This window comes from Dromaius novaehollandiae, chromosome 12, assembly GCF_036370855.1.
Source record: "Dromaius novaehollandiae isolate bDroNov1 chromosome 12, bDroNov1.hap1, whole genome shotgun sequence".
In the NCBI taxonomy this organism is placed as follows: Eukaryota; Metazoa; Chordata; class Aves; order Casuariiformes; family Dromaiidae; genus Dromaius; species Dromaius novaehollandiae.
This window is the reverse complement of record NC_088109.1, coordinates 12393359-12415133: the sequence shown is the minus strand read 5'-3', so window position 1 is coordinate 12415133 and position 21775 is coordinate 12393359. Positions and strand designations below refer to the sequence as shown.

The following is a 21775-nucleotide window of genomic DNA, read 5'->3' as shown; positions in this document are numbered from 1 at the left end:
ATTACAAGTTTAAGTGTGGAACAAGTTGGAGGACTTCACGTTCCTGCCACAAACCAGGTCCCAACTCTATCAGAGGTGAACATTCATTCTGAAGTGATCCCAGAAGTCCACACTTTATACCTGTGATCTTGGCCGTGAACGGACTGCCTGGGATGTGCTTGTCGTTGTACTTGACTAGGATGCTGTAGTCCCCAGGCAGAGTAGGCAAGTACGTGACTGTGCACGTTCCATCTTTGTTATCAATGCAGCTAATCTCTGCTTTTGAAGGTCCTTCAATAGCCAAATCCAGTCCACCTAGGACACACAGAGAACAGCACTTCTATAAAACTTCAAGCAGAGCAAGACCAAGGAGTTGTAAAAAGGAAAGAGGAAGTAAGATCTGCGCCTGGTACCAAAAACACAGCTCAGATGTACATTTTCAAAGAATAGCAGAAAAAAGGGTTCAGGCCAATCCACGAAGGCTATAACTTTATTCAATCTGCTAGATTTACTTAACAGTGATTCTAGATCCAGTTATCATCCACTGCATCCTGCTGCTTTCATTTTACAGTTAATTAAAATGAATCTCTTATACCCTATACCCCATCTGAATCTACTTCTCTCAGGAAGAAGTAGTAAAACTGTTCTTATTGCACAGAAGTTACAGCTTGATGAAATCTATTTGCCTGATATTTGCTCAAGTCATTGTTTATATCATCTCACATCACAGATTCATAGTTGGACAAATGAAAGCAAATTCTGCTCCAAATTAACACTGAGGCACATTGTGCTTCTAAGTTTTTAAGGTTAGAGTAAGACAGGTTTAAAGGACAGACTCACCCTCTCCTGCGTCTTCTGTGACAATGGTAAAAGTTGCTGGTTTATTGGCAACCCCATAAATGAGGCCAGGCCCATAAGCAGACACACTTCCACTGTTTGGATAATTCACATAGAATTGCAGAGGGCTCTCTGAAGAAAAAAAAAAAAGAAAAAAAGGAAAAAAAAAAAGAAACACCTTTAAGGATGAGTGGGCTGGACTACAAGAACAAAACATACTCTAAGCTCCTCTGACCCAACAAGATCTTACTCTTATGCTTATTGACATCTATAGTTCTTTTGTGACATCTTCATTATTTGAAAATACTTGATACCTGAACATACTTGAAGATATTTGAAGACACGTGATATTTGAAGATAACTTGATTTCTGAAGGTATTTGAAGAACCTTACCACTACTCTAAAGCAGCTTAGAGAAGAATTAATAAGCCCCCTTTTCATTTTCAAAAGATACTCTTTTGCATTTTGTTCTGAATTCAGTCATGACAAAGTAAGAGTTACTCAAATTACAACAGATGAAAGCTTAAATGATGTTGTAAAGGGTCTTATTTTTTTACAATTTTATACTTAGCACACTAAATCAACATGGCTCAGAAGAGCAGTCTTTCAGTTCAGGTACAGATCCTGAGTTTTGCTAGTTCAGAATGAGGAACTAGCACAGCATATTGCCCAACTCACTGAATCTGAATGAACAAATTTGAAGGGTATCCAAAAACACATGCCGGCCTCAGATTAGTTAAGTTGGTGCACAGGAACAAAAGCTACCATCACCAACAGCCAACAATAGTTTCAAAAAAGTTGCTTGACTTCACAGCTGAGACTGAAGCAGGTGCTTTGATTCATGACAGCCTTCAAGAAGCAAACACTGTGGCACATCATCCTTCTGTCCCAGGCACAGGATGATGGTCTTGCTGAGCCAGTATGTCAGTTTGATACTTAGAGAGGGCCTATACCTTCGTGAAGTACTGAAGATACTGTAGTACCACCATGTATCGCATTACTTGAGCTACCTGTTTTGACAAAAGTTATCCTGTGTTTCTATAGACACCAACAGAACCAGCAGCCTACTTTGGGCAGTGCTGAAGGTGTTTTGTCTCATGCCCACACCCCCTCCTAAGGAGCTGCACCTTTTTGCACCTTGCCCCATGTAGTCAGCGTGCTTTGATAAGCGTGGGGTAGCCGGAGATTCGAGGAAAGAGAGCACTTCAGCTAGAGAGTTAAGAGAGCTGGTGACTTCAGGACAAGAGATGAGAAGAGGAACGAAAGGCAGTTGTTTCTGTTTGTTAAAAAGCAGCCAGGAAGAAAGTAAGATTACAGTACAGCATGCGTGTTTTATTATATTGAAATGAGATGGAAAAAGAAACTATAGTATTTCAGCCATTTAGTTCTCCCCACAGCTTTTATGCCAATGCAGTTTTAAGGATAAACATATACTGTAACTATTAGTTTCGCTGAGCACTAAGGCAGTAAATTTCAAACTGAAAAAAATGATAGTTTGAAAATTGTATGTTTCTTCTTCATAATAAAATGCCACAAAAGCTAGTTTCCAAAACCAAAATCCATTTTAAGCCTGGCTGGTACTATTAAACCACACTGGAAGCTCACATGTGCCTACACTTACTCCTTTGCTTTAGTTTTTCTCTGGACTGCTTGCAGATGAACTCTTGCTGAATAGTACGTTATCCTACGTATTTTTTATTGCAATGCATACAACTAAGCTACAGAAATCTTGGCAGGGAAAAGATGCATCAGCAGGACATTTCACTGAGATTTTTACACCACCTGCTTTGTCACACTCACCTGGGATATGCTTTCCCATGTATTTTATGTGCATTTCATGCAGTCCAACTTCAGTGGGAGCATACCTCACTGTTACTGTGCCATCCTTGTTATCCACAATATCTGGTGTATCAGTCTTTCCAGAAGGCATGTGTACCTCACCTACAAAAGGCAATGAGTATTACAGAAGGAGAAACTGCCTGCTTCCCCTCTCCCACCCACAAAGAATTGTCTAGCCATCTTAGACACATGCATTTTCAGTTGTTAAATTACTTACCCACAGGCACAAATAGGAGACTAAAGGGAACACTAAACAGACATGTTTTCTACTTGAGCTACATGAATACAGTACAGTGGTAGACATCTGGCAAACAGTCCTGTGACCTTGCAAACTCTACAGGCAGGGCTGCCTGCTTCAGCCACAGAAACTTCAATGGCATGCCCCAAGAAACTTCTGTACCTCCCTATAAGATGTGGCCTCTCGCAGCTCTTTGGAAAAGGAAAAATCGAGAGCTGCTTCAGCAGGGTCAGACTGGAGATTCAGGGTGGGTTTGCTGAGCTAGAGAGTAAGAGGGCAGAGAAGCCCCATACGTGCAGGGGCTCAGTGCGTATGGGAGGCAGGAGAGGGAGGAGGTTAGTATTACCAGGGTGATGTTCTCAGCTGCCAGACCTGTAGAAAAGGGGCCAACTGTTTTGGAGAAGGTACCTGACAAGGATGCAGGATTAGGCTACTTTGCAGCATCTGCACAAAATAAATACAAAGCTAATCAACGATGCACATAGCTGCTCCAGAGGGACAAAAGCAGCAACAGGTCCTACAGTGAAACAGTGGATAGTCAAGCATGTAGGACCAAGGCAACACCAAGAATTTCCTCATTTAACTCAAACCATTATAGCGGTGTACCCTGCTTACCCTCAGTGGGTGCCACCTGATGCATAACTAAACAACTTAGTTGTTTAGTTGGCATGATATAATTCTCCTCCACACGGTATGGTCTAGACCACACAGACTGTTAGCCTTAAATGCATAAACACGCTTACAAAAAACAAAATCTCTCTGAGAGACTATGCATACTTCACATACCTGTTATTTCTCCTTTCCTGACAGCAAAAGGAATAACCATATCAAAGGGCCTGAATCCCATGCCATTCATGTCTCCAACTGGGACATAAGCCTCTTCTGTGACCTGAAGGAAGCAAAAAGACCTGTCACTTTGTGAAGGAAGGCAAATACAAACTGGCTGAGTTCTGAGCAGCGACTGACTCCACTTTGGGTAAAAGCAGGACAGAGTGCGCAGTGATTATTGCAGTCAATCAGCTATAAGACTGTGCCCAACTAGACCACTGTCCAGTTAAGCTTCCCTACATAACACCACATTGCAGAGCAGAGTAAATCAAAAATGACATGAATGGAAGACATGCTGGAAAAAAGTTAGAGATAAAAATGTAACACAAGAAAATGGAAGACAACGTAGCGCACACAAGACCAAAAATGGCTCCATCTGAAAGGATTTAGTTGCTTAAGGCCTGGAAGAGAAAGTGATTCTGAGTGTGGCAGACTGATTGCAACACAAAATCGACAAAAACAAACAAGTTTCACAATGCAACTCTGGACTCTAGACACTGTGCTGTTTTACTGGGAAAACAAAGCACTGCAGTCAGGTTGCTTTTGCCAACACTAGACATTGCAAAAGTAGAAGCTGTAGATGTAATGATCCTCTTCATGTTTAAGATGTTATGAGAGTTTATTTGAAGACTCCCTTCAAGCAGCAAAGAACAAACAGGCCTGAATCCCAAGAAAATTGATCGAATAGAAAGGAATGAACACAATGACCAGAAAGATTCAAGCAGTCCCCAAAAAGCAGGCTGTCATCTGAAATGGAACACAGATGGGGGAGAACAACTGAGAAATGTAAAAATTGTGTACCCAAGGGCGGACTCCGGGGGGGCGCGCGCCTACTGGCTCCTGCGACAGCGCTGCAGCAGCATCTGCATCTACAGCCTGGTCAGTGGTAAAGGCAGGTTAGGTGTTATTCTAGCACTGAAGGAATTCACACTTTTCAGAAAACACAACACATAACATGTTCCAACTTACGAACAGTGCTCCTCCCACCGCGCATCTCCCCCAGCTGTCTCACCACCTGAGCTACCTCCAGCCAGGGGAGCGGAGTAACTGCGCAACCGTATCCACGGGCAATAGCTGCTGGAGGAAACCACCACCAGCACGCCGAGGAGACACAGCCAGCATACGCCACTTTAAGCTTAGGAAGGAGGCTGGAAAGCAGTGCCTAAGCACTGATGGAATCAAATTTCAGAGTTGCTTTCTTATGGGACTAGCGTAGCACGGGAAGTGAGAAGTTTAAACCCAAGATGCAACTCCATAAGCATCCAATATATCTTGTGGGGCATGAGCCAGCAGGTAGGAGAGCCCGACAACCCAGGGAGCCTCTTCCTGGCTTATGCACTTTGGTGAATAACCCAGCCCAAGCCTAGTAATAGCTGTTGAGCTATTCTTCTGATTCATGGCTGGGATAGCGTTGTCAAGACACCAAATTTGTTTTCCCCCAGCGCAGCCTCCCTTCCCACCACACATGCCAAGACGATGACTTGCAAACTCTCATCTCCCCCACTTAAAGCAACAATAGACGTCCGGGCTGAAACCAACGCGAGCTCGCCTGCGTTGGGGTTGAGACATTCAGTGTCCTTTCACCAGTTTATGCCAATGCAAACCTCCATAACAAAATAACTCGCTGGAAACTTATGCAGAAACACTCCATTTAAAAAAGGGGAAAAAAAGCACTAAACAGAAATACTGCTGTTCCAGGAATCCCTATCCCAAGCGAAGACACCAAGTCCAACACACGCTGTATCAGTCAGCTTGGAAGCAGCGAGTGCAGCCAGCTGGGGAGCAGGCCGGCCGGCCGGCCTCAGGAGGCATTTCCCATGGAGTTTCAAGCAGCAACCGAGGGAGCCGTTTTTCTCACGGAAGTCTTCAGAGACTATGGTAGTGATCTGCCGAGGGAGCCAGTAGGAGCAACCGTGCCTGGTTTGATGGGCACCTCTGGTAGGCCAGGCCGTGAGGACTAACGCTCCTAAGGCGTCCGTGCCAGCTGCTTCCACTCGCTTGGACCAAACCCTTCACTGCTCTCAACACAAATACAGCTGCGTGGTTTCATGGCATGGGACGTGCTCAAGGCTGCCTCAGCCCCACTTACAAGACCAAGACGTGTTTTTCTAACACTGAGCACTGCTCTTCACGTGAAGGCCTCCTGCTCTGTATTACAGCAACATAACCACTATGTTTTGACTAAGCTGTTTCTCAACTCCAGAACCTAACCTTGCTTTCAGGCTCACATGCTAAGGAAGCATCACATTGTGCTACCCTTCATTTCATTTCCAAGACTTCTCAGAGAGTTTCTGTGAGCCCTTAGAAGCATCTAGTTTGTTCCTGAAGGAGGCTTGGGTTTTTGTCTTCTTTTTAAACATGCTGAAGTGCTGCATGTAGGAAGGAATATAATCAGAAGAAGGAGGATTTAGCCATGACAGTTTAACTACTACCATTTGCAAAGGGTTTTTAAGTGTGAGCTAACAACAGCCTGCTTCCCTGGGATCTGTCAGCAGACCATTTCTTACTTTAGGGTCAACATTATAAAGAGTGAAAGGTGGACAAGTCAGAGCATTGTATCTGACAACAGCTGAAAAAATTAGTCTTCAGAGCTGATTACAACAACCCTTACCTCATTTAGAAAAAGAACTGCATGTTCAGGAAATTAAATAGTTTGTTCAAAGAAGCCAAGTCTTCGTTCTTTGATGGCTTCTATCCCTCTTCACCTAACTGTATTGCCTGCTCAAAATAAACTCTACCAATAACAAGGATTCATTAGCTCCTGCCAGTCTAATAAATATCCCCCAAAATATTTACACACATACACGTTAAGCTATCACTAAATAAAACGTGGAAGCAGGAATTTGAGTGGAAGATATTTTGGGAGCAGAGCTGGCTTACCATTACGGTGAAAGGACTGTTGGGAATGTCCACCCCACCAAAGCGGACATAAATCACATAAGTTCCTGGTTTGGCAGCAGTGTAGAAGATATCATAAGTCCCGTCCTCATTTTCAACCACATCTGCTTCAGCTTCTGTCCCATCTGGCGTCAGGACAGTGCACGTCACCTTCCCCTTCCCTGCTGATTTGGCATCTACCACAAAACCAACCTCCTCACCAGTCTTCACAGTGGGTGCAATTCCAGGACCTAGAAGGCAATTTTTATTACAGAAAGCGTGCAGAGTAGTCTTCTCAACCAAGCAGCTTGCAAGGCATCTGGAAAGCACAACACCAGAATGCCACTTCTGGAGACACACAAAAGTTTTTGGAGGAGCCATTTTATAACAGTGCATGTTCCTCGTGCTAGTCAGCCCCAGCAAAGCTAGTGTCACTGTGAGAGCTCGCAAAACACAGCTGCCAGGTTGGCTTCTCCCCTTCCTCAGTGCAACCAGAAAAACTGGGTAAGATGACAGAAAAAACACTAAGTTTGAAGAATGCCATGCCCCAACCCATACTCTTGTTTGAATACTCCTTTATGCAGAGCCAAAGACACTATCTTCTCCCGCCATGAGTGACTTAACTATGGCTACTTTAACATAAGACTCCCTATGTAAATATCTATGCCTACATAACCTATAAAATGGCACAATAGCAGTCACAACCGTGTTTCCTGTTGCATTAGCCACGAATGATTTTCCACTGATTCACCAAGCATCCAAAAAACCATGAACCAATGCCCAAATCACAGTGACCAGCTCCAAGAGCAATGTGTTTAAATGAGAACTATTAAAGTCTTATTTGCAATATATTGAATAGTCCTGCTGTTGACCACCACTTGTTACTAGGTAAGCGACTTGTTTTCAAAAGGCAAGGAACCTGCTGTTTTAACACCTTAGCAGTACTCCAGCTTTTATTCCTACAGCAACTGCACTTCAGCTTTATACCTGAGAGTCAAATATACTTCTTGGAAGTGGGAGATTTAAACTGGCATCTGAGAAGAACCTCCATTATGACTGTTTTGAATAGCTACTGACCTGAATTATTTGGAACACCAGATTCAGGCATTGAAACCTCTTTTACACAAATTTTGAAGCAAAGGAGATATCTGCTACATTGTTTTTTCCACTGTGCCAGGAATTTATTTCTAGTTCAAACACGCTTGGAAGCAGCCGTCTGCCAGACTGGCCACTGGGTATGTTCTAACTGCACAATTCAAATCGACACAATGCCCAGATAGTCTCAGTCACCTACAAACGCAGATTCAATTTTCCTGCTCAGCTTGGTCTTGCCTAATTCCCCCCAGTCCCACTCAAATCACAATATTTAACACCCAGCAATGTACTTGTAACTAGTTCCTACCCCTTCTGCTCCCTCCCACAGCCTTGGGCTGGCTGAGAGGTAGTAGCACGCTGTGGTGGCCTGCTCAAAGCTGTGTGATGACCACCCATCCTGACAATGGGTGAGAATCTAAGTTATAAATGTGCTACTACAGCAACAAACTTGGAATCACTCTCCTCTGTCAAGGCACTGATTTTTAAGGCAGTGATTCTGAGTTGTAGTAACTTCTGATCTTGGAGAGCTCTCCTTCCACCCTCTCTCCAAAAGTCCGTCCCTATCCTGGCCAATCCTGATCAGACAGAAAGGCAGTAGAAACCTCTCTTTACAATACTCAGCTTGACAGGCTTTGCTAATCTAGAAACACATGGCCACATATTTAATCCTCAGAATGAATTCTGTTCTTGCTCCAACCTGAAAATCTTCTTGCAGTCCTAGCAGCCTAAGGAACATGACGCAGTGAACATGTGCATACGTGCTGTTTTCAAATCAACCTCACCACTTCTCAGCAAGATATACCTAGGCCAAAATAAGCATCAAACTTCAGCTGCATCTGATTGTTTATAATAAACCAGGCAGTTTAAAAGATTTTGCTAGAAACTGCAAGGGATTCCTGTTCTCCCATAAGCTAGAGTGTTCTTTATCTTTAGGAAAGCCCCTCTTGTAAGAGCAGGGCTATCAGGAGACCATTTTGACAGCCAGATTACACGTCTCTAACGTCTTCTACATAGGCAGATCCCTAGTGCTTATTTTCTCACACTAATACTTTTTAAAATTTTACCTTCATTAAACAGCGCACGTGAGCACATGCAGCCCATTACACCAGCTGCACCATCCTCACAATGGAGCTTTACTCCAAGTAGAGACAACAGCAATAGAGAGGACCCAACACACACCTGTAGCCAAACACTTGCTGGCATCCCCAGCTGGAGATGCCCGGATGCGGTAGGGAGAGGATGGGATATCGTCTCCACCGTACTTCACGCCAATTGTATAGCGGCCTGTTTTGTCAGGGACATAGGTCACTGTGTAAGTGCCATCTTCATTGTCATGGACATTCACTCTCTTGGGTTTGCCTTCTTGGTCCTGAGAAAAGCAAAGAGAAAGATTTAGGCACTATCAAGTTAGTTATGATTTTCTTCAGCAGGACAGCAAATCTGTTCACAACCATATGTAGATATTCTCAGGTTCACAACTGAAGCTCTTCTGACATTAAATATATTTCAGTCTAGGACTAGGAATAGACTATTGGAAGCAAAAAGGTGTCAGATCTCTACAAAACAATGAAGCCTATTATTAACTATCTTTTGCTTATCTGTCTTAAAACCATGAAAGTTTTAATATCAGGTGTAAGCATCATCTTAGTCTCCTGTCAACCCTCCTTGCAGAGGTATCCTGCAGCGCTGCAGGGTTTGTGGTTAAGAGCAAAACTGCAGAGTCCCTTCAACCACCATTCCTACAGTGAACACAATAATTAAAGAGTTGCATAAACAATACAGATCTGAGCTTCAGTATCAAATTTTCATATCTACAACCAAGGCCAGTATTATTCAAACAATGTTGCCAACAGCGCTACTCTCAGCTACAGCTTTTAGTGCAACTCATCCACTGCAAAGCATTAAGCACTTTAGGAAGTCTTCAAGGCCTGCTCATAGAGCTGTGTGCTGACTCCATTCTATAATTTATAATTTAAAGCTGCCTGTGGTACAGTATAAGCTGCAAATGACATTTTTAGGTACACGGTGAAAGAGCTTACTCTTCTCAGAGAGGCTTGTGAAACATTTGACATTCAACAGACCAAAACCAGAAGCTGTAGCAATGCTGTGCACAGGATTGCCTAGGCAATTCCACCATGCAACACTGTCAAACTCAACCTTCAAAGCTACAACCAGGCATTTTTGGATCCTTTAACTTGCATTCCAGAACAAAGCTGCTTGTTCTGCGGCACCTGATCAGACAGGACAGCAGGGAGCACGGGAGTAAGAATGCAGAAAGGCAAGTACAACCGGCCATGCCACGACCTGGGCATTCCAGAGCCGAGAAACGTGCTTTATGGCCCACTAAACAGAGCCCTTTTTTGTTGAGGCCACAGAGTCCAAGTACCAGAAATTTAAGGAAGAGCAATAACAAAGTCAAACAGAAACATTCCTGCAGTATCTCCTTAAGTGGCTTCTGACTTTGAGCAACCTTGAGGGAGACTTGTTTGTTGATTTATTATCATGTAATGCTCAATGCAGATGTTGTATCATGGCCTTGCTGGATTACACTGATAGAAGGCTGTCTCCATTTCAAATCTGAGTATTTTCATAACATTACAAGAAGCTATATTTATTTCATTTTTGGCAACTGCAAAGTGTAATGTCAACTATGAGCCACACATTGTATGGGTGTGGATTTTAAGGCAGAAGTCTCATAAAACCAGCCTCAAAAGAGCACAGGAGTTTCCTGGACCAGAGCTTAAAGCATAGCCAGTAGGCCACTGTTCAGGGCACTGGATAGGTCAGGGTACGGTCATACACACTTTATACAGGAGCCACTCACTCCCACCTAGAAACAACTTGCTTCAGCATCTTCTCATCCAATTACTTACAGTTATCTGTACAGCAAGAAGTCCCTGCCCAGCATCTTTAGCGTCGACAGCAAACTCCACAGGCAGGCTCGCTGGAATGCCATAGGAGCTGAGCCCAGGTCCACTCGCCGTCACCTTACTGGCATCATATGTAGGAAGCACCTTCACCTTGAAGGGACTTAAAAAGAGAAACATATTATTGCCCCCTCCTCCTCAAGTCAAAGGCTGGCAGTTACTGCTGTATAGGCGCACAGCACACCAGGCACCAAACACCACTGTCAGCTCCGATTGAACCCTCAGCCTGTGCCTAACCTACCACTCCCGAGCTTCCCTCTCTCTCGAAGGCTGATACAGGATGATTCTAATTTAAAAGGAGATCAGACGTTCAGTCAAGCCTTTTTGTAGCTGGGGTATACAGTCACTCTGGCAAGAAGGCACACAGCAGTCACTGTGAGCATCTGAGCCCGACACACACCATTCTGGTTACCACCCTGAGGAGCAGGTACAGCTCTCCCAGTACTTGTCAGAAATGTAAAGGAAAGGTTAAAGCAGAGCTTTGCAGCTGGGAGGAATACCTTGAAGAAACCCACAGGTTTGTGTGGACAAGCAAAGACACCAAAATGGGAGCAAGTGTGGAGGTTTGGATACATATCTCCTCTCATCATTTCTGCTGTAGAAGCAGTAATCTCAAACCACAGCTAAACCCGAAGTTGCGAGAGTAACTACACTGGTTAAGTACCAAGGACCACAGCTAACCATTAAATGGTGTTCGTGTGCTGGGACAGCACTTTCGGACCATTAACTCTTCCGTTTACCTAAGTTTATCTTCATCACCTTACCTGCGAGGAATCTCTTCATCAGCGTATTTGACAGAGATCATATATGGTCCCTCCTGCGTAGGGGTGTACACCACCGTGTGGGTGCCATCTCCATTGTCTACCACATTAACAGGCTCCACAATTCCTGAAAAAGCAACTGACAATTTTCACAACTGTGCTATTAAAACTCGGTTCCCCATCAGCCATTTGCTGCACAAAGCCTCAAGATGCTCTGCTGATTTACAGTTTGCAACAAGCTAAATTTTTTTTTTTTTGAACAAAGGCAATGGGCATGTATCAGTAATCAGTTTCCATTATTTTATATTCAAGAGCCATGGACAGCCTGTTATCCACTGCTCACAGGCCTCCACCAATCTTCTTGCTGTAAACAAAAGCTAGCATGACACTACCGGAGAAAAATCTGCCTTTCAAGACAGTCCAGGTCAAGAGCGATTGCTCAAAGTACATAGAAGGTCTTTCCAGAAAGAAAATGAGTTAAGGTTATAATTGCCTGAACTGTCATTTACAAGATTATACACTGTTACTAGGATTCACTGCACAGAATTGAGCCCTCAAGCCAGTTAGTACACAGCATTCACTGACTGGAGTCTCCTTTCACAACCAAGTATTTGGAAAGACAGGTTCACTGCCTACAGGGGAGAACTCTGCAAGCTGCCGAAGTCCCAAGAAAGCAGGACCAATGATTTCAATATGCATTAAGCTAAATCTACAGTAGATCATGTGACATACCACGTCAGATCAAAGCACAAAGCAGGCTGCAATTATGAGCTGGCTCTAGAACCCGAGCAGGACTAGCAGCAAAGCAAGCACACAAGAAACGTGGAGCCGCCATGCAATGCAGCTTGTTCCTGCTCCCTCCTCCAGATGATTCTTGCTGTTGCCACTTGGATTTTTGAAAGCCAAGATAACCAGTAGTTAGTGAGGGTTCAAACCTGTCTCAGCATCACCCTTTGGGTCACCTTTAAAGAAATCCGAAATTGCTTTCAATGGAGAGCGCCATGCCGGGGAATCCGTCTCCTCCACTAAAATTAAAGAACTGTTACCTGAAGGGCACTTGGGTCAATACAAACTGATACTTGAGTGCTGAATCAGCTCTTAGCTCCTAACTAGGTGCAGCTAACAGCCAAAATATACTCACTGCCAATACACTGTGTCATTGAGCCACGACTTATTAATGGTGTTTTCTTTAGTATAAGATCATCATTTGAGAGCCTTGCTGCTCTCTGGAGCACCACTGAGAGATTCCATGGAGGGTTCAAGACACTCATGTAACCCAGTGACACAGGTTTCCTAAGTCACTACTTAGGGTTAAGTTGTTACAAGCTCTTCCACTTCCCTACAGAGACAAGTTTGGAGGAACTCTCCCCAGCTGTTGCAGACTGGGGCACAGACTTAATCTCCCCTTTAAAGGCCATACACATCTATTGTGAGCCCCCCAAAAGTCCCTCACACATACTAGGACAGATAACTAACAGTCCCAATGAGCCATTTAAGCCCACACAGCATCCTTAGAAAACCACCATGCAGAGACAGGCAGTTAATGCAGTGTGGGGTGGCAGTGTGCATACTAACCCTTGCTACTATTCCAAGCAGGGCTTAACGTTGCCCACCAGCTCTGCTTCAAGGCCCATGGAGGGATATTCCTATTTCACTGTTTTTTCTTGTTTTGGGAGTTTCTTTGGCGGGGGGAAGCGGGACTTCCCACTGCTGAAAGGCAGTAGTGAGACTTCCAATTTGCTTTTTTAGGCCTAAATCCAAGTCGCAACTGTTCACCAGTGATGCTTACTCACGTCACTTCTCTCAACTCTATAGATTAAGATAAAACTATCCAGAGACATTGCCAAAAGCAGCAGTACTCAGAACACAGTTCCCCTCCGTTTGGAGCCGGACACGTGGGTCAGCTCTTGAGGTGCACACACCAAACGAACAGGAACCAGGGGAAATGCTCATTCAAGTGGTATCACCACCTCTACAAGCAGGACCATAACCACATTACCCCCTCAAACACAGAGGCACAAGAGCATTCAGTTCTTACCTCTGGGTCCTGCTACCACCACCTCAAGGGGTGCTATTCCTGCCTTGCTGGTGTCTACAGTAAAGGACTGCGGGATTTTGGCTCGAACAGCTGTTCCCAGACCAGGTCCTGAAATCTTCACCTTGCTAGGATCCACAACATCCTTCACAGGAACCTTGAAAGGACTGCCTGCAAGTTAACACAGCAAGTGCTAAGCAACACAGGAGTTAGCAGCTACAGTAAAGTGCCCATACCCAGGCAAAGGGCTGGCTTCTAAATTGCTTAAGCTGCCAAATCCACTGGTCCCTCCTAAGACTTTTTTCATGCACCTGCAACCCAGAAGAGCTACTGTAATGCATAGATGAATATCCTTCTGTTTTAAAACCTAGGGACAGAATTGGCATATCAACTGACAGCACATTTTAAATATAAACATATTTGTAGGTACAGTTTTGGAAATGCAATCATTCTAGATAAATCTGCTGCTGCCATGCTTGAGTCATGTTGCTGGAAGGTGGATCCAAACAGGTAGAGGAATGACTACAGTCAAGACAGTCAAGTTATCCATTCCCAAAGAGGAAGAGCCCTCTAACACTACTACACAGAGCAATGGCTAACATACTAGCTCAGAAGGGCAAGGCACCACATCCTTGTGCTTTTATAATAGCATTTTACAAGATCCCACCACTTGGGAGATTATAACCAATGCTCTTTTCCCCACTCTTCCCTTGGCCGTTTTATTACTATCCCTCAACATCAAGTAGGAATGAAGATCCCACAGTCTCCATACTATTTCTCTGCTTCTGCAAAAGCCAGAAGCGTGATGATAGTGCTTCTAGATTTTCACTGTCTACTCAACAGATGGTCTTCTTCCTCACCTAGATTTCAGGTTGATATAAGTCACAGGCACTTAAAAGCCTATTCATTTAGATCAACTTGCAGTTTCTTCAGAACTCAAGGTTTGTGGACTAGGTGATATTAACATTTCAGGCACTTCTGTGGTACCCAAACAAGACAAGTTAGGATCAAAGGTGGTGGTGAGTTACAAGCTAGAAGTGACCAGACTGAGTGCCACAGCCAACTAAACCCAAAGTGTCATGAAGTTTTACTCTTCACATACCAATCTGCTTCTGCTCTGACCACAGAGTAGAGCTTCAGTTGTGAACCATTTGCTTCTCACCACTTGGGGGGGGGCTAAAAATGCAAATAAGGAGTCATGCAGGCATTCAGTTCCTTAGCATTTTACTGAGTACAGGGATAAAACAGGACCACTGACAGAGAATCAGCTAACTCTGAACATCTAGGAGAGAGTACCTAAATACGCTATATGACAGCATGTAAGTTTTCAAACATTGCAGCAAAATGTGTCTGGCATTTACGAGCTTTTAATTCTTGGTTTCAAGCAAAACATCTGTCTCTTACTTCTAAACTGTTGGCTGCCAGATGTGACTGGACCATTGCTTAAACGTACTTCACTTCAGTTTAATATCCAGTGCAAATGCATACACAGATAAATGCTTGTTTTTGGAAACAGTCACTACTCTTTCTGCAGTGACCAAAATTTTCAGTGTTTAATATAATCCCTATGACAAGCTCACCTGTTAGATCACTTCACCGCAGGATCTTGAAAGCATCCACCTACCAAGGGGCTATTTTCTTAACCTACCATACTATGATGCATCACTTAGTTCATCTCCCTCCCACCCCAACACAAACACATATGCTCTATATCAGTGGTTTGTAGAGGCTAGCTTCCCTTTCCCCTGTGCCCCACCCGTTGGTACATGCTCTTTTGTTGCACTCGACCAGGTGTAGTAGTCTAGATTAGGCTCCATGTTCCCACAGAGGCTGTTTGAGAAACGAGAGTAGACCTCAGTCCTCCCTCAGAACTACTGCACCCCACAGAACAGAGCGCTTTATACCTCCCTGCTGGCTCTCAGTGGCAGGTATGCGTAACAAATCAGTGTTTCAGCCTGAATCCCCATGAAAAGTAAAATTTCAGAATCTCAACATCCCCCCAGGAGGAGCGAGATGCAATGGAGCTGGCATCTCAGCAAGAAACCTGCAAGGGCACCTGCAGGCTTTCAGGAAAAACAGCTACAAGAAGCATAGCTGTCTTGTTTAAAGGCTTGCAGAAATTACACCAGTATACATCTGCCAGGCTTATTCTGAAGACCTGCTAAATGCCAACTTCCAGGAGGAACCAAGTCCGTAGCTCAACACTCTCCCCCTTTCCAAAAGCCACCAAGCAAGAGCTCTTACCAGGTATGTGCTCCCCCCCATAGGTGATATTGACATCGTAGTCTCCTGGAACATAAGGAACATACTCGGCACTGCAGCTGCCGTCTTTGTTATCTTTACAGCTAATTTTAGACTCTGAAGGTCCCTCAACAGTTATTCCAAGTCCACCAATTCCTGCCCCTCTGCAAAAGAGAAAAGCACATCATTAGAATTATCGGTTCGTAACAATCGCTTCAGAGCGCTCACAGTCTGGGTGCATTTTAACCCTTAACGGAGAGGCAGTAACCTGACTCCTGATGTTTAGCCTTTGGTGTGCTCTAGACGCAAAGCAGTTCAGTATAACCTCAGTCTTATTTTCCTGGAATTTTATTCTCAACCATAATCAGCTAGTAATCTCTGAAGAGCAAGAGGGCTCAGTATTCAATAAAGTAGCATACACTGTAATCAAAAGGACACAGCTTGGCCTTTTTATAAATATTTGTACTGGATTCAGTGGCCTTTGTTGCATAGCCTGCTACACTATTCCCTCCTCAGATATTCCTCAAAGATCTAATAGGCCTAGTTACCTGGTGACAACCGAAAATGCATTTGGCTGATTGGTGAAAGCCTCTTTGAGTCCAGGTCCTTGTGCCCTTACACGCGATGGATGGCAGCCCTCGGTCACACTCACTCTAAAAGGACTGTTTGGCACAGGTACATCATCGTATGTTACGCTGACTGTGTGGGGGCCTGTTAGAGGAGGGAGAAAAGATGTATTTTATTTCCTGAATATTCCAATCACTTACATCACTTTTGCAAGACCGTACAGACTTAGATGCCAGCAGATGGGTAAGACCTCCCTCCTGCCTTTCGCAAGGCTTTATCACAGTCTCATAACTGAGATGCCCTTTATGCACTGTTCTTCTGAAGCTATGTTACCAGAAAAGTCATTTCTTGAAGTTAAAATAGAGCTACTTCCTGCAGAACTAGCTCCTCCGCTGGCACAAATCTTGTTGAGATGCCAGCAAGTTACTGGTAGACCTGAGCGGTTTGCTAAACGAAAGCATCAGAAGAATTACTTGTTCTTGGTTTTCCCCTCTCAAGTAAAAAACCCAGAGGTTACCCTTTTCGAACGGCGTGTACTCCACCGCATACGTTCCGTCAGCGTTGTCTCTGATAAGACAGTCTGCTGGAGAGCCAGATGGGCTCGTGATTTGTGTTCTGATGTGGTCGCCTCCAGCCTTCGTCAGGGGTCGAGCATCTACCGTGAAGTCAGTTGTAGCTTCTCGGAAAACATCTGCAGAATACATTTTGAAGAGTCACTTCAAGAACCTCATGTATTTCAGATGACAAAACATTTTGTGAACCAGTTTGACAAACAACTCATTTGAAAACATGGAAAACATCTCAGAGGGTCACCATGGTAACATGCAAAGCTGCTACAATGTTATTGCTCCGAATTTTCTACAGAATAAAGAGCCTTAAGTTCTACAAGTTTAGATAACCAGACCTGGGTCGTTCTCACCTTTCCCTTCTACTCCTGGCCCAAACACTTTAACTCTGCTTGTGTCCACAGCTGGCTCCACTTTGACCCGGGCAGGGAATTTAGGTACTTGCTCTCCTCCGTATCTCATCTTGATTGTGTACATTCCAGCCGAGAGCGGCACGTACGTAACAGCGTAGGTCCCATCTTTGTTATCCTCAATCTGGACTTCTGCTTTCGAACCAGAATCTGACACCATATCCACCCGCAGGTCCCCAGGACCAGCCTCCGTACAATCAACGTTCAGCAGCCCTGCCTCTCCCACTTTACCACGCTCAAGACCCGGGCCCGTGGCGATTACTTTGGAGACATCAAACGGCATTTCAATGTCTGCTTTAAAAGGCGAACCAGGAATGTGAACCTCTTCGAAGAGAATGTTTACAAAATACTCTCCCGGCTTCGTAGGCAGATAAGAGACTGAGCAGGTTCCATCACCGTTGTCCGAACATTCAATTTTAGCTTCACACGGGCCTTCTACTGTCAAACCCAAGCCTCCAGTTCCTGCTCCTTTGGTATCTATCGTGAATTCTGCTGGTTTTCCAACAAGGCCCCCTCGAAGACCTGGCCCATGAGCTTTTACCTAGAAGAGGACATGCAGTTGAGCTAAACTTAAAGGCTTCATTTTTTTCATGCTATTGCCAGCACAGTCTCTCTGGTTAGACTGGTTTACACCAATACAAGACTTAATTAGCAAGCTCTTAAAAATACACAGAAAGCAAAGTCTCTTCCCCCACTCCCTCCAATTTAGTGTGAAATTGGAATCTCTTTCCATCAAACAAGTTTCTAGGCAAGGATATTCAACTTTCACCACGACTGTTTTTATGAAGCCACAGAATGTAAGAAATAAAAATGTTAAAAGGTGGATGGTAGCACACAAGTTTTTCTTGAACTATATTTCTTTAGAAAGAACTATCTCGACCAACACAGTTGAGATACTCCTGAGGCCAACTTCTAGTAAGTTAGGAGAAATACTTGTACATGTCATACTGTACAGCTGTTTGCAGTACTCTTGATCATTTCACATTTTTTCCAGTTACAGTGCTTTAAGAATGACTTCCATGAGTCATGGATTCTGCAGAAGGAACAACTCAGAGTTCTGAGTAAGGATGTTCCTGGGTCTGGCTTGGCCAAAAACAAGCCAAGTCTCATGCTAGAGAATAACTCAGCTATTAGTTGCTGTTACAGCCATAAACCATTCACTTACCTTGGAAGGATCTGGAGGTAGAGTGGCCTCCACAGTATACGGGCTTCCTGGGACTGGATTGCCATCGTAACTTACATCCACCATGTACAGCCCTTCTTCCCTCGGGATGTATTTTGCAGTACTGCACTCCTTACCTAGGACTGGTTCCACCAAACATGGCACAGCCTTCCTCGTAGGGCTGGAAATATTAACATCCAGTTTACCTTGCCCACCAGCTCCTTTGGTGTCAATGACAAATTCTTGATCCTTCCCTACCTCCACTCCTGAAAAAAAGGAAATCCATATTATTATAGTAAGTACTCAATATTTGATGATGCTCCAAGAAATCTCTCATGCACATATCACTGAGGAAAGAGGCACCGGCAGAGCCCTGCTTGGTCTGCATCCTTCTACATTAAAAAAAAAAGAAGGGGGGGAAAAAAAAAGAAAAAAAAAAGAAGAAAAAAGCCAAGTGCCTTGGTTAATTGGAAACTGTAAAGCTACAGTGCTAAGCAAGCCTGTAAGACATAGCCTGATGGTATCAGAGAGGCTTGTTTCAGGAATGCAGCAAGATTTTCCAGCCCAAAATTTTTCTGCTTTCTGAAAGTGAAGCGACTGTATGAGGGAAATTCCATGCTGTAGTGACCTAGCCCCAAGGAAACCAGATTTTATCAACAGGTGCCTGGCCTGGTGAAGAGCCCAGCTCCGTTTGCAACAAGGGACTAAATGCCAACACGTGGTATGTCCACGTTGCTATATGATCTTTCCAAAAAAATAAAAAATAAATAAATTGAAATTCAGCCCTGAAGAGGTATAATAATGTTACAAAGTTGCACAGAGCTGGTTTATCGCCAGTTATTATAAGTAAAAAAAAACAAAAAAAAAGCCCACACACCAAGCTTTTTTTGCCCATTTATATTCTAGCAGAATGCATCAGCTATAGCACAGATATAGAAGAGACTTCAGAGACAGGCTATGTGCTTTGTGGACCATATGTACTTACTGTTTTCAAGTCCATTGACTTTAACTTTGCTTAGATCTAGTGGAGCAGCAACTCCCACAGTGAAAGGGCTTTTAGGGATAGGATCACCACCGTACGTCACCAAAACCTTCATTGGACCCTAGTCAGAGAATTTGTGTGTTAGCTTAGTTCTTCACTTCACACACATGCCCTAATATTCAAGCACCATATAATCATTTCACCTAATCCATTTTAGCTGATCACAGCCAAACTTACTAGTCTATGGACTTCTCGAGCTCTCATCCCACTGCAGCCTTTAAAGCACTAAATGGTTTTTATTTAATGCAGGAAGAGAGAAAAAGACAGTTCTTTCCAACATTTAATTAGACTATATTCCAACTGCCTGGCAAAAATTCAGGCTCAAGTTGGTTCCCACCCTCCCAGAGCTCAGGCCTGACAGCTGAATGAATGACCCAGTGCTAAAGACCAGGTATCCCATTCCCTCGCATGGAGAGGCCATGCCAAATCCAAGCCTGCAAAGAGGCCGCGTTATTATAGCATTTGAAATACCAAGGCTTTAAGCTGTACAAGTCAGAAAGATTAATGCTCTTGTGTATTTTGGCTGGAATACCACACGGCCATGGCAAGTTCCAGCCCAAGATGTGTGCTCCTTTTATTCCCTGCTACCACAGTCCATATTTTAGCTATATTCACTGTTTGCTTACTTTTCTTTCTTGGCTGGTTCAGCTCCCAAGTGAAATAATCATGAATGTTTCACGCAAGCTAGTGAATAGCTTCCATGATTATTCGTAGTTGTTTTCAGAAAACATACACACGGGTAGCTGTAGCAACACCACCAGTGAAATAGATAAGGTTGAGTAAACAGTGTTAAACCAAGGTTCTTCGACTGCTGACGCTGCCCCTCAGGAATTTAACTACCTATTAATTCCTCCCACCCCTTTTGAAGAGTCCAGAGTCTCATCCGCTCTGCACTTAGGTTAGCCACTGCTCATGAACCCTAGAAAAACAGGGCTCACGAATGATCTACATGCTCCATAACCTGGAGGGAAGACAAGGCTGTGCTAGTTACTGTGCAGTCTAGTTCTGCCTCCTCCTTTTACACAGTTCTCCTACTACTGCTACTTGCAAGCATCTCCTGCAAGTCTACAGCTTCTTCATGACCCAAGGTATTTTTGCAGATGCAGGATAATGCCACACACAGAGCCAGGCACACACACCCCAGAGCCTGGGAACTTGTGTTACTTTATTGTTCGAGAGCTATCAACTGCGCAGCTCCCTACAGTCCTGCAGAATGGGCACGAGATCTGTTTCTACAGCATCCGAATGCTACAGCCTAGCTCTGCACGCTAGCGGTCAAAGCTCTGCTCTTATATACCTAGGAAAGATTTGAAAAACAGCCAAGTCCATCTATGGCTTAATAAAATCCAAACCCACTCACTAATGAAACTATTTCCCCCATAGAGGTGATGAGTGATGACAGCCAGAAGAAAATCTCAGGCTCTGGCAACGGTATGCAGTAACCCTGAGGAAAACCTGTGCAGAGACTACCTAATGACCCAGGTGAGAAAGAAGATGGGCACATGCTACTTTACACAAAGTCTCCACGGAATAGCCAGTTTTCTACAGGACTACAACCCTGGCCTGGTTGGCTTCACCACTGCTTTTCACATGAAGCCTGCATGAATCTGATATTATCTCTCTCTCATCCACACTTCAGATGACTTTTCCTCCCTTTTGTACACCAACCCTGACTGAACGAGCAAAAGCTTCCCCAAAGAGGCACACCAGCTACGTCCTCAGATCATGAAATCGCTTTATCCAAAAGTAAGCGCTAGCTCTACAGTATATCCAAGAATGCTGTTCCAGCGTTATCAGACAAATAATGCCGAAGTCCTCCATATCAGCCCCCCCCCCTTTTTTTTTTTTTTACAGCTGTACTCAAGGACATCGGTGCAGATGACAGAGCAGCTCATGCATTTGTTTAATGGAACAAGAACAGCGAAACACTTTGATCTCAACGCTTCTGCCTCCTTGTCTTCAGAAATACACTGGATTCATGCATCCTGGAGTTTAACGCCCCTTTACAAACACGCAACCACAACAAATGGAAAAATACTCCTAGTTACTAGCAGCTTCCACTTACAGCTCTTTATTGGTGTTGCTAGGAAGCATCTGCCTGTGAACCAAAATGAGTTAGACTGAATTTTTTTCCTACCCGAGGGCAAACCTCAAATACAGACACACACTTTGATGCATTTAATCTGCAGCCCAGCTTTCCTCCTCAGCACTAGTTAGTTTTTCCACTCTGGAGTTATTTCATCGTCATTTGAACGGGGTGCTCTTTGTCTGTGTCGCAGTTCTCACGGGAGCTCGTTTGACTAACAACAGTTTGCCGAAAACCAGCACACCACCACCCTGTGCAGGACAGCAGCTGCCGGCGGTCAGGCGG

The 21775-nt window shown here is 44.2% G+C and overlaps 1 protein-coding gene across 5 annotated transcripts in view; it reads right to left on the bottom strand.

Moving 5' to 3' along the window:
* Positions 1 to 21775, bottom strand: part of FLNB (filamin B) — an 82406-nt gene that overhangs the window by 14493 nt on the left and 46138 nt on the right. For 2 of the 5 annotated variants that reach the window (XM_026096291.2, XM_026096295.2), the window contains exons 19-35: positions 19348 to 19465; positions 18366 to 18628; positions 17144 to 17741; positions 16742 to 16915; positions 16206 to 16368; positions 15661 to 15821; positions 13420 to 13587; positions 12317 to 12406; positions 11385 to 11508; positions 10567 to 10723; positions 8873 to 9062; positions 6602 to 6849; positions 4523 to 4597; positions 3680 to 3782; positions 2617 to 2757; positions 820 to 948; positions 121 to 294 (exon numbers count right to left, since the gene is read on the bottom strand). In XM_026096291.2, coding sequence (XP_025952076.2) covers positions 121 to 294; positions 820 to 948; positions 2617 to 2757; positions 3680 to 3782; positions 4523 to 4597; positions 6602 to 6849; positions 8873 to 9062; positions 10567 to 10723; positions 11385 to 11508; positions 12317 to 12406; positions 13420 to 13587; positions 15661 to 15821; positions 16206 to 16368; positions 16742 to 16915; positions 17144 to 17741; positions 18366 to 18628; positions 19348 to 19465 — 3076 coding nt within the window. The remainder of the gene's footprint in view (positions 1 to 120; positions 295 to 819; positions 949 to 2616; positions 2758 to 3679; positions 3783 to 4522; positions 4598 to 6601; positions 6850 to 8872; positions 9063 to 10566; positions 10724 to 11384; positions 11509 to 12316; positions 12407 to 13419; positions 13588 to 15660; positions 15822 to 16205; positions 16369 to 16741; positions 16916 to 17143; positions 17742 to 18365; positions 18629 to 19347; positions 19466 to 21775) is intronic. The other 3 variants (XM_026096292.2, XM_026096293.2, XM_026096294.2) reach the window with 3 other exon arrangements.